Source organism: Castor canadensis, chromosome 7, assembly GCF_047511655.1.
Source record: "Castor canadensis chromosome 7, mCasCan1.hap1v2, whole genome shotgun sequence".
NCBI lineage: Eukaryota > Metazoa > Chordata > Mammalia > Rodentia > Castoridae > Castor > Castor canadensis.
The window spans coordinates 53,522,537-53,539,484 of NC_133392.1; the positions used below are offsets into that span (position 1 = coordinate 53,522,537).

Here is a 16,948-nt window from a genome sequence, read left to right on the forward strand (position 1 = left end):
ATTTCTCTAAATCATCAATTACTTTAAAAAATACAGTGCAAAAGTTTGTATAGGTTATTTTCTTTTAAATATTAAATTAAAACATCCAATACTTAAGATACCTAAAAGGTAAATATACATGGCAATACTGCTCCCTTGAAGGACTTAGAAAAAAACATAAGAAATGGTGGTTCTCAAAAATTTTAATTAAGAAATAAGATTTAACCACTGTGTCTCTACAATTATCATGCTTTCAAAAGCATCTAATTCTAGAAAAACATTGTTTTCATTTAAATAAAAGGTAATAAAAACCTTTTACTATAAAGAAACACCACTCAATAAAATTCTGAGTCCACTTTGTTTTAGCAAAGACACAGGCATTGGGAATAAGACAGAAAATAATGCTCTTGAACAAGCTGTTTCAAATACTGGGTAAAAATTTTAAAATGTGCACATTAATTTTTTTTTTTTAGTTGTATTTCACTATTTTAATCAAATTTGTTTATTATATATCTGCATGCTGCATAGCAACTGTACTAGATCCTGCATATCTAGGTATTAATATTATAAAAAACTTACTGGGCTCACCATTCTTATATTTCTTACCAATAGAAAAGTAAACATAATCTATGTGTCTTTGCAAACTGATTTTTGTTCTATGTTTCTATCTTTTTTTATAGTCCCAATATCTATATTCAGTATCCAACTTGGCTATTTCTATGGCTTAAAAATTAAAGACAATTCATGTTAAATTACCTGTTCTTTTCATTTTGTTGATTCTAGTTGAATATATTGTAATGGCAAAATGGTAACATATGCATAAATTTTAAACCTGTTGCCTTAACTAGTTAAGAAACACATAAAAACTTTTCAGTATGTTTTATTATGAAGCTTATACAGAATATGGCAAAAATTTAAAAATAACTCCCTTAGCAACTCAAAAGAAGAAATAAATTCCTGAATACAGGCTGAAAAGGTTGCTCTCCAGAATTTAAATCCAGTAGGATCTGCGTGAGACATGACATCTTATTCTTTCCCTTACTTCCTTTTTTAGATAAATATATAAAAGCCCTTTTTTTTTCTTGGAAGCAGACAAAAAAAAAAAAATCCTTTATCAAATGGCAAATATTTCTCTGTCATATTCTTGGGCAAATTATTATGAAGTATGTACTTTTTGTGTATATTGATAAAGTATTTCACTGTTAAACTAGAAGCAGAATAGTAATGGTAAAAACTGGAATATAATGCTGCATCATTCTACATATTACTGATATCAGAGGTACAAATGTGGTATGTTCACTGGTCACTACATTACAATTGAAACATTAATTCTACCAGTGAATAAATCTGTATGTATTGATACATGTGATAGTTAATTTGCTAACATGAAGGCCCAATACAAAAAATAAATATTAAATGGATTTGTTTTGTTCACATAAAACCTCTTTATTAAAGATGCTTTGTTTTTCTTTTCTTTTTGAATCCAGGGCCTTGCGCTTGCTAGGAAGGTGCTTTGCCACTTGAGCCACGCCACAGTTCCTCTGTATTGAAGATATTTCCACATTATTTATTGTTATATTTATTGTTGTAGAATTCTGCTTCTAGTTTAGCAATGAAATGCTTTATCAATATAAAGCATTATACAAAGATTATATAGTCAAAATGACCTATTATGCTAAGTTGCTAATATAACTCAATATTTATGTTAGGTCATCTCTTTTATACATGTCTGCTAAGCTTTCAAATATCAAAAACAGTGATTGTATTTCCTTTGTCTTCTAATCTCCATGCCTTAGCTAATCTACAGGCTAAACAGACCTATTTCCATCAGTTTCTTCATAAATTTTAAATATTTCACCCTCATGGTTATCCACTCTGAAGTAGGGCCAAAGAAATGAAATTTGCTTCAAATTTACTCAATTCTGCTCTTAAGATCTTCCTCTACTTAGTTCTACATACCACATTTCAACCAAAATCCTGAGACTACACCTGTCACTAAGAAAATTAAAATTTAAAAGTATAAGTCAAAATTAAGAATAGTATAAACACTTCCATTTTTGCTTCATACTTCCATCTACAATAAATTTCAAAGTATTAATGTAACAAACTTATATACTGTAAAAATTATACAGACTGGTAGGTTGTTTTTCTTCTTTTTTGGCAGCAGTGGAGTTTGAACTCAGAGCCTTATGCTTGCTAGGCAGGCACTCTACCACTTGAGCAACTCTGCCAGCCCTGGATTGGTAGGTTTTATCCAAAATAGTAGCAAGTACCAAAAGAAATAGCTAGGTCTGAGAACCAAATTGTCACCACTTACTCATTACTTTGATAGTACAAAAATATGATGAAATTCTTATCCTTTTATCTCCCCACTTTAATATGATAATTATTTCAGATAATCTAGAAAATAAATACTGTAATATTAGTTGATATCCATATTTTGGCATTATTGCCTTCATATAGCTCTCCTTTCTGTTTAATGCCAATAAGAAGCATAGAATAGCAGACTCATTTCTAACAATAATATGGCCTTTTATAAGACAGATTCTCTAAATCAAAACATTTGTGAAAGCAGTTAAAAGCTTAGCAACAATTGGTTAACAAAAGAAAGGAAGCTGATGGCCTGGCATGGTGGTGCATACCTGTAATCCCAACACTTGTGAGGCAGAGGCAAGTTTGAGGCCAGTTGGAATTACAAAAAAACAAAGCAAAACCAAAAACAACAATTTAAAAAAAAAAAGGAAGTTATTGTCTAAGTCACACACCATCACACATGCCTAAGATGTCTGGAAGTTTTAAACTAAAGAAATACACACAAGCTGATAAACACAGAACAAATATTTACCAATTTAACTTACTGAGTTCCTAGGGATGGTACTTAAGGAAAACAAATCCTAAAAAACCTAAGAGGTCATACAGCACTCCTCCAGCCCTCCAGCTCAAAGCCATGAACCACAAACCTCTTCAGGCCTCAGTTTTCTCATCTTCAGAGCAAAGTGAAATAACTTCTACTTCATGGGGATGTCATAAGAAATCAATGAAGGTAGTGGTACAGAAGAGGTAATCATTCAATAAACAATTCCTCACCAGCCTCTTTCCCAACTTTCACTCTAATCCTTGATGAAGCCACAGGTCAGAAGAGGTCTAAAATATTAACTTGAGAACTACAGGTATTGACTCTTTATAATGTTCCAGAAAAAAACAATTGCTAAATTGTCTCAAGGATTACTTCCATGAGTTAGAAAAATAACTTTTCACTGTATGGAAATGATTCGGCTTTGTAATTCTAAAGAAGAGCATCCTATGACATAAAATACCAGTTAAATCTAGTAGTAGGTATAGTTTGATTAGAAATAGCAACATTCTACATTTTGAATATAAAATTATAATAATGATATGCTACTAAGTTTATCATCTGTAAAGAAAGCACTGCTACATGTTCAGTAGTTTCCTATTGGTCAAAGTCTCCTTTAAGTGTTAATTAATTATTAGAATCTCATATTTTATACACTATAATGTTATCACACTGATTTTATAACCCATGCTATTGCTTTACTGAGATGGAAAAACCATATGTTTGGTTAAAAAAAGTATCTCTGGGTGATATCCAAGAGGATATTATAACAAATTTGTAGTTAACAGGTTAAATAAAAATGAGGCTCCTTCTGAACATTTCAGTATTTTAGGATCATCATTACCCTTTTGGAAAAAATTTTTGCTCCTCAAATGACTTCTGATCCATGGAATCAACTACATTGCCTTAAGCAGTTAAAATCTTACTATTTTGAGAAAATGTGGTTTTATTGTACCAAAGGAACTTGAAAGTATGAGAAAGGGTGCAGGCATTCAAAGATACACTACACGACAGTCTGTTGGGCAATGGAAAGAGACTGAGAGAAAAGAGCATCAGTGTATTGATGATATACCTTCTTTTTCAAGAAGATAAAAAAATTCTTGCTACATACAGTGAAGTTATAATTTTTAATATTTAGATTTCCATTTGCAAGCTTTTAGGTTATGAATATGCTAGAAAATCCAATGTCTACTTACTAAGATCAAAGAAATGCTGCCAGAAGGCTTCTATCCACTTCTGAAGATCTTCTCTAGTGTCAACTGAAAAAATATGAGTCATAGCTTGTCCAGCAACAGGGCTGATGACAGAGAAAGAATGGAGTCTTTTCTTGGTGCCCTTATCCATTGCCCGAATTCTGGTTTCCTAAAAATTAAGATGAAGTTACTTTACAAGAGAACATTTCTGCAATGATCAAATGAATATTGTATTGCTTAGTCACCATATTTATACAAGTGTAATTATAATCTTATTGCTGATCATTTACAATTAAAATATGTAATTTTGAGAATTTCAATATTCAAACAAATCTAGAGGTCTTTAAAAAGAATGCTTTATATTAAAAACCAAAGTAATGTTTCAAATATGCTATACTTATACCAAATTACATTGAGATTAAAATACAGTCTCTGTTTTGATCTATCTCAAATGTTTAAATGAGTTTGCTGCTTTTTATATACATCTTAAAATTGTAATAAAACAAGTACAGCATGTCATAAATTTAATATGGGTTATATGTTAACTATATTTCCAACAGTAGCAAAATTAAATCAGTAAACTATTTTTCTTATTCTAATATTCAATCATATTGTAGTGTTATCAGTTAAAGTAGTAAAACCATAACTTCAGTGTTCACTGCAGCAAAACAGGCTTTCCTCATTAACATTTATATTATACGTAACACCCATTTACAAAGCTCATAGTTATAAGATCAAAAGGCAATATAACTTTTATCATGTTAAAATTATTTTTTAATGCTGAATATAATATGTACCTCAAAGGCAATGGTTTCATTTATGTTGATAGTCTAAACCTCTTTTTCTGAATGGTACCAGGTAGATATTGTGATTACACTTACTGTGTCTACATGTGGGAGAGAGAGAGATCTATCCACAAGTCACACACAGGCACTGCCATGCCACATGGCAAGCTACTGATAGCAACTACACCAAGAGACTTTGGAGGATTAAAGTCTGGAATAGAACTAACTATTATACAAAGACGTCTGCATAATGATAAGTTTTACATTATCGTAGGGTAGCACTGTCTAGTAAAAATACCATGTATACCACATATATAATTTAAAATTTTCTAGATACCATTTTTAAAAATGTAAAAAGAAATGGGTGAAATTAATTAAAAGCGTATTTTGTACAACTCAAGATATACAAAGTATCTTTTTTCATACTTAGACTTCAAAATTTAGTTTGTATTTTATACCTAACAGCACATCTCAATTCAGACTAGCAACATTTAAAGTGCCCAACAGTTACTAGAGGCTAGTGGCTGTGTTACACAGAGTAGTTCTAGAGGAACATGGCTAAGCTTACTATAATGTGTGCAGAAGAATATTTGGACTGGCAGTAACAAAAACCTATTAAGAGTGAGAAGAACTTCTTTACTACATTGAGTAGAAAGATATATGCACAGTAACAACCAAAACCTACATGAACATACAATGATTTTTATGTGGGTATCAGAAAAGTAGCAATGAGTTAGGAAGAAAAGCCATTCACTCCCTGAAAAATGGGTAAACACAAAGAGGTGAAAACCATATATACTACAAAAGGAGTCCTTTTCCAAAGGAATTTTTACACAAAATCACATGAGGAAAAATGTATGCTTTGAACATTTAGAGAACCACAAAATATAAGGATTGGTAACCATCTTAATGTCAGTCTGCCCTGTCATTACAGAAATCTAGGAATGCTGACTGATTTTAGAGGACTGTAATGGTACTCATGATCAGCATAAGTTATCATGACAGGGTCTTTGTACATTATGTTTTGGTAATTGACTTTGTGAATTAGCTCTTTAAAATAATTATTTCTATAATATAAAAATTCTGCCCATAAATGGCATCCTTGAAAGCTGAAAGATGCATCTAATCAATCTCTTTAAAAATAAGGTTTATTGTCATTAGCAGAGAATGGCTTAAGCTCTAGGAAGAATTTCTGACATGAAGTTCTATCAGACTACTAATTGAAGGCTGAGTCACAGTGGGTGGGGGCATTGTTGTTACTATTTAAGAAAGAGGTATTCTTGTTACTGAAGTTGTGCTTCCCTCCACTTAACTTTATTTTAATACAAGCTTCTAATTTTTGAATATGGGATTAAAATAGATTCAATTTTTAAATAAGGAAAATGTGATTTTTGTAGATGAACTTATGTTTTTAACATGGTATCATTTCAAATGAAACTGCTTAGCAGAATATATGAAGTAGACCATTTATAGCTTCCAAAGAAAATATAACAATATACAGATAAATACTATACATTCCATTAACTCTGGTAACCATAAGTACCACTACATTTTTAAAATGTGAGAGGTTTTTAAAAGGTGCAAATGAAATGCAGAATTTAAATGAACTTCTATATTTTATCATCCCCAAAAAAGTACCGGAAAACATTTTAACTAAAAATTACATGTCAAAGGAAAAACGATTAGAACAAGTATAGTTTCTCAGAATGTCAGAAAGTTCATGCAAGTTGTTTTTGGTTCCAAATATCAGTAACAGTGCTTGGGTCTTCATTTCTTGAAAAAGGAAGTGATTAGAAAACACCAATGTGAATTTAGAACTGTTATTACAGACTCGCACAAAGTATAGATGAGTGACTACCTCCTCTAAGCAGGGTATGAAAGCAAACATCTTGGGAATTCTCCCTACCCCCAGTATTTCTACCACCTAAAATATTGCACAACACCCCAAAGTACTGAAAAATACTGGATGAAGAAAAGAATGAGATGGGAAAAGAACTCAGGGAATAACAAAGCTCTGCCTTAATTGACTCAGGCCCTACAAATTGTACCTAATCAAATCCGTTAATTCACAGGTGAGGAATATGTTCTATGTGAGACAAGTTTCTTATGCTTTTGCTAACCCTAACCCTTTCTGTTGATGTGGAAGCTTTACATTCAACTTTACTCATTTGTGAATGTATCTGAGATTAATTACTATGATATTTTAGCTGGCTTTGCTTTTGTTAATCAGTACGTATTAAACTTTAACACTCAGCTGCATAAAACCGAGGGGTACCCAGAGAAGGCTAGGTGAAGAGCATACAACATAATCAGTTTTGCAACAGAAACAGAAAAAACTCTGAAGTCAAAGAACTTTCCTTTAGGATTTTTAATACTGTAGGATTATTTGTTGTTTTGCTTTTTGCTGGTACTGGAGTTTGAATTCAGGCACTCTACGACTTGAGCCATGCCACCATTCCTTTTTGTTTTAGTTATTTTTTGAGTAGGGTCTTGTCTTCATGTCTGGCCAGCCTGGATCATGATTGATCCTCTTAATTGTGCCTCCCAAGTAACTGGGATGAGAGGCGTGCCATCAAGCCCAGCTCTTGGTTGAGATGGGGTCTTGGGAACTTCTTGCCCAGGCTGGTCTCCAACCATACCCTCCTGATCTTTGTCTCCAAGTAGCTAATATTATAGGTGCATCACTGCACTGGGCAGAGCTTTATTCCTTTGAATTAAAACTGTTCTGCAATCTCTCCATTTCTGTGTAAATGGACAATTACAAGATCAGTACTAGATTTGTAAATTATTTTACTTTTGACTACTTAATCTTTAAAAAGTCTGCTACTGAAATCACTGGTCTCTAAATATTCTTGCCTATAAAAAGGAATCAGTGCTCTTTGGAGAAATGGCTGATTACTAGACATGCCCGGAAATGTAGAAGATGATTCTGGAACATTTGTCCTATCAGAAATTAAGAGATAACCAGGATCTATCACAAGGCCTCAACAGCCAGTGTGAAGATTCTGTTAGTCAAACATGGGACTATTAAAGCACCAATAAAAATAATAATGTAATGGACTGATATAGGACCTGTCTTTGAATCCAAACATACATATTGGTATTTAAAATTTAACTCATTGGTCACCTTTGAAGAATGCCAGGGAACCACCTCATTATTTTGTTAACCAATACATAAATGTAAAAATTAAGTACTTGTCCTGCTTTCCCCGTAAGAACTGTACCTCAGAGTAAGCAAACAATCGATGTCATAGAGGTATCCCAGCAAATAAATGAAGAATGCTAAAATATAGTCAGTTTATAATCCCTAACATATACTGTACTTTCTGGCAATCTTTCATAAAGAAATACTTTTTTTTAGCACCTGAGTGGAAGACTCAGACATATTTTATCTACGTCTACTGATAAAAGTATACATGTTCCAAGGTGCATTCTTACCAACTAACCAACAAACCTGAGTAAGATCCAAAAAATTATAGAAAATAAGATAACCCAAAGATGTAATCAGCAAAATTCAGATTATGAAAAATTCTGGTTTAACAAATAAGTGTGTATTGGAAAGAGAACAAGAACACACAGGGTAGTCAATAAACTAAGAAACTTAAAAAATCTAATAAGTTAACTGAAATATAAGGCCCTTATTTGGATTCCAATTTAAAAATCTGTTACAAAAATTATGCAGTTGAGAAATTTGAACACTGCCTGGAATTTTGATGATATATTAACTATAAATCACTGTATAGGTAACTATACATAATATATGTGTACACACATATATACACCAATATTTTCTTGTCACACAGCTGGGATATTTACAGTAAAATGATATGGTCTCTATGATTTGCTCAAAATAATTCTGGGAAGGTCAATTTGTAAGGGTAAAGATGGGTTTGTTTATACTTTTCTCTGAAAATTTCCAGAAAAGTTTTAGGTAAGATACAAATAAGTCCTTTAGTGCCCCTCTCTTACATGTAATATAAATATTCCACCTCTTCCTCACAAATACACTATAAAGATAAATGAGTTCTTTTAAAGGTGTTTGGTCTAATGTCCTATTAATTAGGGATGAAAACAAATGTTGCTGCTTAAAACAAGTTTCAGAGTTTATACATTCTCCAGTGACAAATAAAGCACACCTTCACACTAAACAGTAAGGAGTGTCTGAGCTGCATAAGCACAGTTAGAATAAACCAAGCATTAGGCAATGATCAATATCAGTTTGATAGAATTACTTTCAATTTATGTCAATAAAGGCTCTTTTCAAAAGTTGTTTTTGTTATACTTAATAAAGAACAAATCTGAATAGTGTTTAAATACTAACATAAATGGAAAAAATCCTAGGTGTTTATAATTTTGCTCTCTGAGGTACATGACAAATACAATAGTTAAAAGTAATTTCAAGACAATTTAATAAAGGTCTATCACACCAAGTGGTGTTATTGATTTGTTCAGTACAGATTATATTATTAAAATGAATAATGTATAGTATTTAAATCAAGAACAGACTATTGATCTCAAAGACCCATACTTCTTTTCCATCTTACCCACCCTACTGTCAATGGATAAAGCTTTAGTTAATAAAATGCTTTATTCAATGTATAGGAGATTCAGTTAAGTACCCGTTATTCAGAATGTCTTACTCAACAACATTCATAGTGAAGTTTTTTGAAGTTGAAGCAATCACTTTGAAGTAAATCACCCTTTCAAATTTGGATTGAAAAGGGGAGGGGAATAGCTTTTAGGCTTTTCTTCCCTTAATGTGACTATTTCCACAGATGGTTCCCTATGAAAATTAATGAACTGACTTAGCCTTACAGGAAATGCCATTTAGAAGAACAAGAATTATATCTAGGGAACAGACCCTATGATCAAAATGACAGAACTATTATTTATATACCTTAACAACTACAAAATTTATTTTCACATGATTTTGAAAGTGGCATTAAACAAAATTATTATTTGTTAAGTAGTAAAGAAAAAAAGACAACCACAGAACTCTAATTTATATTCAGTGTTTAATGTTATTAATCTTAAAAAGATTTTAGAGACTTGGCATTGTAAATAAAAAAAAATTAGAAAAGACCAAATTGGCACATATCAAAGATACTTTAAGAATATATTGATAGCAGGCATCCCTTAGAAATTTTCCAAGAAAGTAAAAGCAACTGAGATATCTATATTGTATTTTAAGACGAAGTAATTTAACACTGAATAAATATGAAATCTATGAGTTTGTTATGAGAGTCGACTTATTTGCTACTCATTGAAGGGGCAATACCAACTTCAAGACATGTTGCCAACACAATATAATACAATATATAACATCAATTCCTACTTTGAAATTGGTAAAGTATTAAACGTTTATCCTATCTTTTTGGGACAGACTGTAATTCACCCACAGGTGATAAGAAAAAGTGTTTCTTTATGAAAGATTGCCAGAAATTACAGTATGTGAAAATCATGTGGAATCTCTAATGTTATAATCAGTTGAGGTGAGAAATTAGGTTGATAAAACCATGTGAAAAATTGTTAGACCACAAAGATATTCACATAGTGTCAATGAGATATCATCTCCTTGATTACTTGCTAGTTGTAAAGAGATTGCTTATATGCTGGAAAGATGGTGAGACAGCCTGACATCACGTGCCTTCTTAACAGGATTCTCTATAAAGTGTTAGTTTAACATCATCTATGAGAGTGTAGAGTAGAAAAAAATGTTTTAAATGAATAGAATCAACTCTCCAGACATCGTCTGCAATTTAGAATGACTAAAGAAGGTATAAAATCTTTGAACAGTCTCAGGTTGAAAACACAAGATAAAAGGACATTTGGGGGACACTGGGGGAAATTTGAGTATGGACTAGATGTTGGATGACATAAAGAAATTGTTAATTTTCTCCAGTTGTTATACTATTGTAATTATATGTACATAAAAAGCTCCTATTTTTAAAAGTTGCATGTTGAAGTATTCAAGGATAAAGAGTCATAATGCTGAAGACATGTTTAAATGGATCAGCAAGAGGATTCCAAGATGGTGGCTAGAGGTAGGAAGCAGAAAGCGAGCCTCCTATAGTGAAATCTTGGAGAGACACTGGAGACACACTTTGCAGGCATATTCACAGAGAAGAGGCAAAACTCTGACCCCTCCACACCTCCAACCAGCACAGAGAATCTCCACGTCACGTTAAATGGAGAAACCAGGAGGGCCCCCGGCTGCCAGTCGCCCAGGCCCAGATGGCTTGGGAAGACGTGGACCAGGTGAGCTTCGCGGTACCACGGTACTCCCACAGACAAGCCTGGGCCAGAGCAGCGTAGCCCCCTGGACAGACTGACCTCCACCCCAGGAAAAAAAAAAAGAGAAAATGAGTAATAAGCAATAAGAACAATAAAGACACATGGGAAAGAGGGTGGGGCACCCTGAGCGCTGAAGATTGGGGGAAGGGAATCCTTCCAGGGACTGTACATAAACAAGCTGGGCGGGTCGGAGAGGCTCTGGCAGGAGCAGGGGCGCGTGCCCAGCAACCAGGAGCGGGAAAGCTGGTGAGAGTGGCGGTGGGAGGAAAACTCCACAGGAGAGGAGGGAAGACCCACTTCCCACATGAACTGTAAATAAACATGGCGGCTGGCAGGAGCAGCAGCACCACCCAGTAATCAGGAGCAGGAAAGCTTGTGAAAGTGGTGGTGGGAGGAAAACTCCACATGAGAGGGGGGAAGACCCACCTCTCACATGAACTGTAAATAAACACGCAGGCCTGACAATGCGGGTGCAGTGTCACCTTTCCCAGTGTGCTTGGAAAGGCAAAGCTTGTAGCAGAGCCTCCTGCACAGAACTCTGAGCAAACAAAGCCTGCGGGACCAGGTGAGTACAAAGCTGACCCCAGAGATCTGCATAAATAAAGCTGCCAGCAACAGCAGGCTAACAGCAGTGGGCAGGCAAGCCACAGTTGCAGATACCATTCTCAGAACTGTCTCCAGACACTTTTTTTCCTTTTTCTCCCTGCCCTTGATGAGAGAACAACCGAATTACACCTGCATGCTAAAAAACTTACTGAAACTGTATTGCATTTGAACTTGGGACACTTGGTGGGGCTTGTGTGTGTGTGTGTGTGTGTGTGTGTGTGTGTGTGTGTGTGTGTGTAGTTTTGTACTACTTTATGCGTCCCCTTTGATGAGACAACTACAGAACAACATCTGAGGCACCATCTCCAGGATTGGAGACTGAGACAGACACCCAAATTATTAAGACAGAAATGCCATTGCATTTGAACTTGAAGGTTTTTTGGTTTTGTTTTTTTTTTTTTTTTAGTTTTCTATTTTTCATTTTATTTTAATTCATTTTTATATATAGATATTTCTTTCATTTACTTATTTTTTATTTTTATTCTTATCTTTATTTTTTTGTTTTTGATTTTCAATCCTCTCTCTGTCTCTCTAAAGTCTGTTCAGCTTACTGTCGATTAGTACACTAACGCTCCCTGTTTATACCTTTGAAACTTTCTTATCTGATGCCTTGTTCTGTTTCCTCCTTCTTGTCTGTGTATTTGTTTTCCCCCTCTCTTTAACGTCTTGCTTTCCATCTCCTCTCACCCTTCCATTCGAAATATTACCATTGTTATTATTACAAGCTAGAAAATACTTAATTGCACATAGTACAGGGACAGTAACAACACCAAAGACAATGACGTGAAGACAGAAAAAACAGGGAAACCAGTTTCCCCACAGCAAAAAATTAGTACAGGAACCAGAGGGGACTGAAGAAAACAGATACTCAGATCCAGACTCCAACAAAATGAAGATAAACTATGCCAAAGGACCCAATGAAGCCCACAAGAATAATTTAAAAGAAGACATACTACAGGTACTCAATGAGAATTTTATAGAGATGATACTGGATAGGGTCAACCAAAATGTACAGGAGACACTCAAGAAATTCCAAGACAACAAAAATAGAGAATTTGAAAAAGCAAAAGAAGAAATAAAGGAAACCATAGAAGCACTGTATAAACACCAAAGTGAAACAGAGAACATGATGAATAAACGGATAAATGAACTCAGGACAAAAATAGACAACATTAAAGAGGAAACCACCCAGGATATGGAAAATCTCAGAAAAAAGAACGAAACAGAACTGCAAAACAAAACGGAAGGCCAATCCAGCAGAATAGAACAAACAGAAGACAGAATCTCAGAACATGAAGATGAAATGGTAATTAAAGGAAAAACCGAAGAACTATTAATTAAACAACTCAAGACCTGTGAAAAGAAAATGCAAGAACTCACCGATTCCATCAAAAGACCAAACTTGAGAATCATGGGCATTGAAGAAGGAGAAGAGGTGCAAGCAAAGGGAATGCATAATATATTCAACAAAATAATAACGGAAAATTTCCCAAATCTAGAGAACGATATTCCCATCCAGATGCAAGAGGCCTCCAGGACACCAAACAGACCAGATCAAAGTAGAACTACCCCACGACATATCATCATTAAAACAACAAGTTCAAAAACTAAGGAAAGAATATTGAAGGCTGTAAGAGAGAAAAAACAAGTAACATACAAAGGTAAACCCATCAAAATCACAGCAGACTTCTCAACAGAAACATTAAAAGCAAGAAGAGCGTGGGGTGAGATCTTCCGGGCACTGAGTGAAAATAACTTCAACCCCAGGATACTCTACCCAGCAAAACTATCATTCAAAACAGATGGAGCAATAAAAGTCTTCCATGATAAGCAGAAACTAAAACAGTATGTGACCACAAAGCCACCACTACAAAAGATTTGGCAAGGGATTCTGCACACAGAAAGTGAAACCCAACTTAACCATGAAAAGACAGGCAGCACCAAACCACAGGAAAAGAAAAAGCAAGACAGTAGAGAGTAACCTCAACTTAGGTACACACAATCAAACCTTCAAACAACTAAGACAACTAAATGATAGGAATCACCACATACCTATCAGTACTAACACTTAATGTTAATGGACTTAATTCACCCATCAAAAGGCACCGCTTGATGAAATGTATTAAAAAGGAAGATCCAACAATTTGTTGCTTACAGGAGACCCATCTCACCGACAGAAATAAACACAGGTTTAGGATGAAAGGCTGGAGGAAGATTTACCAAGCCAATGGCCCCTGAAAACAGACAGGAGTAACAATACTTATCTCTGACAAAGTAGACTTCAAACCTACATTGATCAAACAAGATAAAGGACATTCCATACTAATGAAAGGGGAAATAGACCAAAAGGAAATAATAATTATCAACCCGTGTGCACCCAATGTCAACACACCCAATTTCATCAAACATACCCTGAAAGACCTAAAAGCATATATAAACGCCACCCCATTATCATCAATAGATAGGTCATCCAAACAAAAAATCAATAAAGAAATCTAAGATCTAAAATATGCAATAGATCAAATGGACCTAGTTGATGTCTACAGAACATTTCATCCAACCTCTACACAATATACATTCTTCTCAGCAGCCCATGGAACCTTCTCCAAAACAGATCATATTCTAGGGCACAAAGCAAGTCTCAGCAAATATAAGAAAACAAAAATTATACCGTGCATTCTATCTGATCACAATGCAGTAAATGTAGAACTCAACAACAAAAGTAAAGACAAAAAATATGCAAACAGCTGGAAACTAAATAACTCATTACTTAATGAAGAATGGATCATCGATGAAACAAAAGAGGAAATTAAAAAGTTCCTGGAAGTCAATGAAAACGAAAACACAACCTCCCGGAACCTATGGGACACAGCTAAGGCAGTCTTGAGAGGAAAGTTTATAGCCATGAGTGCATATAGTAAAAAGACTGAAAGATCCCAAATCAATGACCTAATGATACTTCTCAAACTCCTAGAAAAACAAGAATAAGCAAATCCCAAAACAAATAGAAGGAGAGAAATAATAAAAATAAGAGCTGAAATCAACAAAAAAGAAACCAAAAAAACCATACAAAGAATTAATGAAACAAAAAGTTGGTTCTTTGAAAAAATAAACAAGATCGATAGACCCCTGGCAAACCTGACTAAAATGAGGAGAGAAAAAACCCAAATTAGTAGAATCAGGAATGCAAAAGGGGAGATAACAACAAACACCATGGAAGTCCAGGAAATCATCAGAGACTACTTTGAGAACCTATATTCAAATAAATTTGAAAATCTAAAAGAAATGGACAGATTTCTAGATACATATGATCATCCAAAACTGAACCAAGAGGAAATTAATCACCTGAATAGACCTGTAACACAAAATGAAATTGAAGCAGCAATCAAGAGTCTCCCCAAAAAGAAAAGTCCAGGACCTGATGGAGTCTCTGCTGAATTCTATCAGACCTTTAAAGAAGAACTGATACCAACCCTCCTTAAACTGTCCCACGAAATAGAAAGGGAAGGAAAACTGCCAAACACATTTTATGAAGCCAGTATTACACTTATCCCAAAACCAGGCAAAGACACCTCCAAAAAGGAGAACTACAGGCCAATCTCTTTAATGAACATTGATGCAAAAATCCTCAACAAAATCATGGCAAACCGAATTCAACAACACATCAAAAAGATTATTCACCACAACCAAGTAGGCTTCATCCCAGGGATGCAGGGGTGGTTCAACATAAGAAAATCAATAAACGTAATAAACCACATTAACAGAAGCAAAGACAAAAACCACTTGATCATCTCAATAGATGCAGAAAAAGCCTTTGATAAGATCCAACACCATTTCATGATAAAAGCTGTAAGAAAACTAGGAATAGAAGGAAAGTACCTCAACATTATAAAAGCTATATATGACAAACCTACAGCCAGCATTATACTTAACGGAGAAAAACTGAAACCATTCCCTCTAAAATCAGGAACTAGACAAGGATGCCCACTATCCCCACTCCTATTCAACATGTGCTGGAATTCCTAGCCAGAGCAATTAGGCAAGAAGAAGGAATAAAAGGAATACAAATAGGTAAAGAAACTGTCAAAATATCCCTATTTGCAGAAGACATGATCCTATACCTTAAAGACCCAAAAACCTCTACTCAGAAGCTTGTAGACATCATCAATAGCTATAGCAAGGTAGCAGGATATAAAATCAACATAGAAAAATCATTAGCATTTCTATACACTAACAATGAGCAAACTGAAAAAGAATGTAAGAAAACAATTCCATTTACAATAGCCTCAAACAAAATCAAACACCTAGGTGTAAACCTAACAAAAGATGTGAAAGACCTCTACAAGGAAAACTATACACTTCTGAAGAAAGAGATTGAGGAAGACTATAGAAAGTGGAGAGATCTCCCATGCTCATGGATTGGTAGAATCAACATAGTAAAAATGTCGATACTCCCAAAAGTGATCTACATGTTTAATGCAATTCCCATCAAAATTCCAATGACATTCATTAAAGAGATCAAAAAATCTACCGTGAAATTTATATGGAAACACAGGAAGCCACGAACAGCCAAGGCAATACTCAGTCAAAAGAACAATGCAGGAGGTATCACAATACCTGACTTCAAACTATATTACAAAGCAATAACAATAAAAACAGCATGGTACTGGCACAAAAACAGACATGAAGACCAGTGGAACAGAATAGAGGACCCAGATATGAAGCCACAAAACTATAACCAACTTGTCTTTGACAAAGGAGCTAAAAATATACGATGGAGAAATAGCAGCCTCTTCAACAAAAACTGCTGGGAAAACTTGTTAGCAGTCTGCAAAAAACTGAAACTAGATCCATGTATATCACCCTATACCAATATTAACTCAAAATGGATCAAGGATCTTAATATCAGACCCTAAACTCAAAAGTTGATACAGGAAAGAGTAGGAAATACTCTGGAGTTAGTAGGTATAGGTAAGAACTTTCTCAATGATACCCCAGCAGCACAGCAACTAAGAGATAGCATCGATAAATGGGACCTCATAAAGCTAAAAAGCTTCTGTTCATCAAAAGAAATGGTCTCTAAACTGAAGAGAACACCCACAGAGTGGGAGAAAATATTTGCCAACTATACATCAGACAAAGGACTGATAACCAGAATATATAGGGAACTTAAAAAACTAAATTCTCCCAAAACTAATGAACCAATAAAGAAATGGGCAAGTGAACTAAACAGAACT

At 34.4% G+C, this 16,948-nt stretch overlaps 1 protein-coding gene across 4 annotated transcripts in view; it reads right to left on the reverse strand.

The window, feature by feature from the left end:
- Rtkn2 (rhotekin 2) overlaps positions 1 to 16,948 on the reverse strand; it is a 64,172-nt gene that overhangs the window by 3,530 nt on the left and 43,694 nt on the right. For all 4 annotated transcript variants that reach the window (XM_074078957.1, XM_074078960.1, XM_074078958.1 and 1 more), the window contains one exon: positions 4,030 to 4,195. In XM_074078957.1, the coding sequence (XP_073935058.1) occupies positions 4,030 to 4,195 (166 nt within the window). The remainder of the gene's footprint in view (positions 1 to 4,029; positions 4,196 to 16,948) is intronic.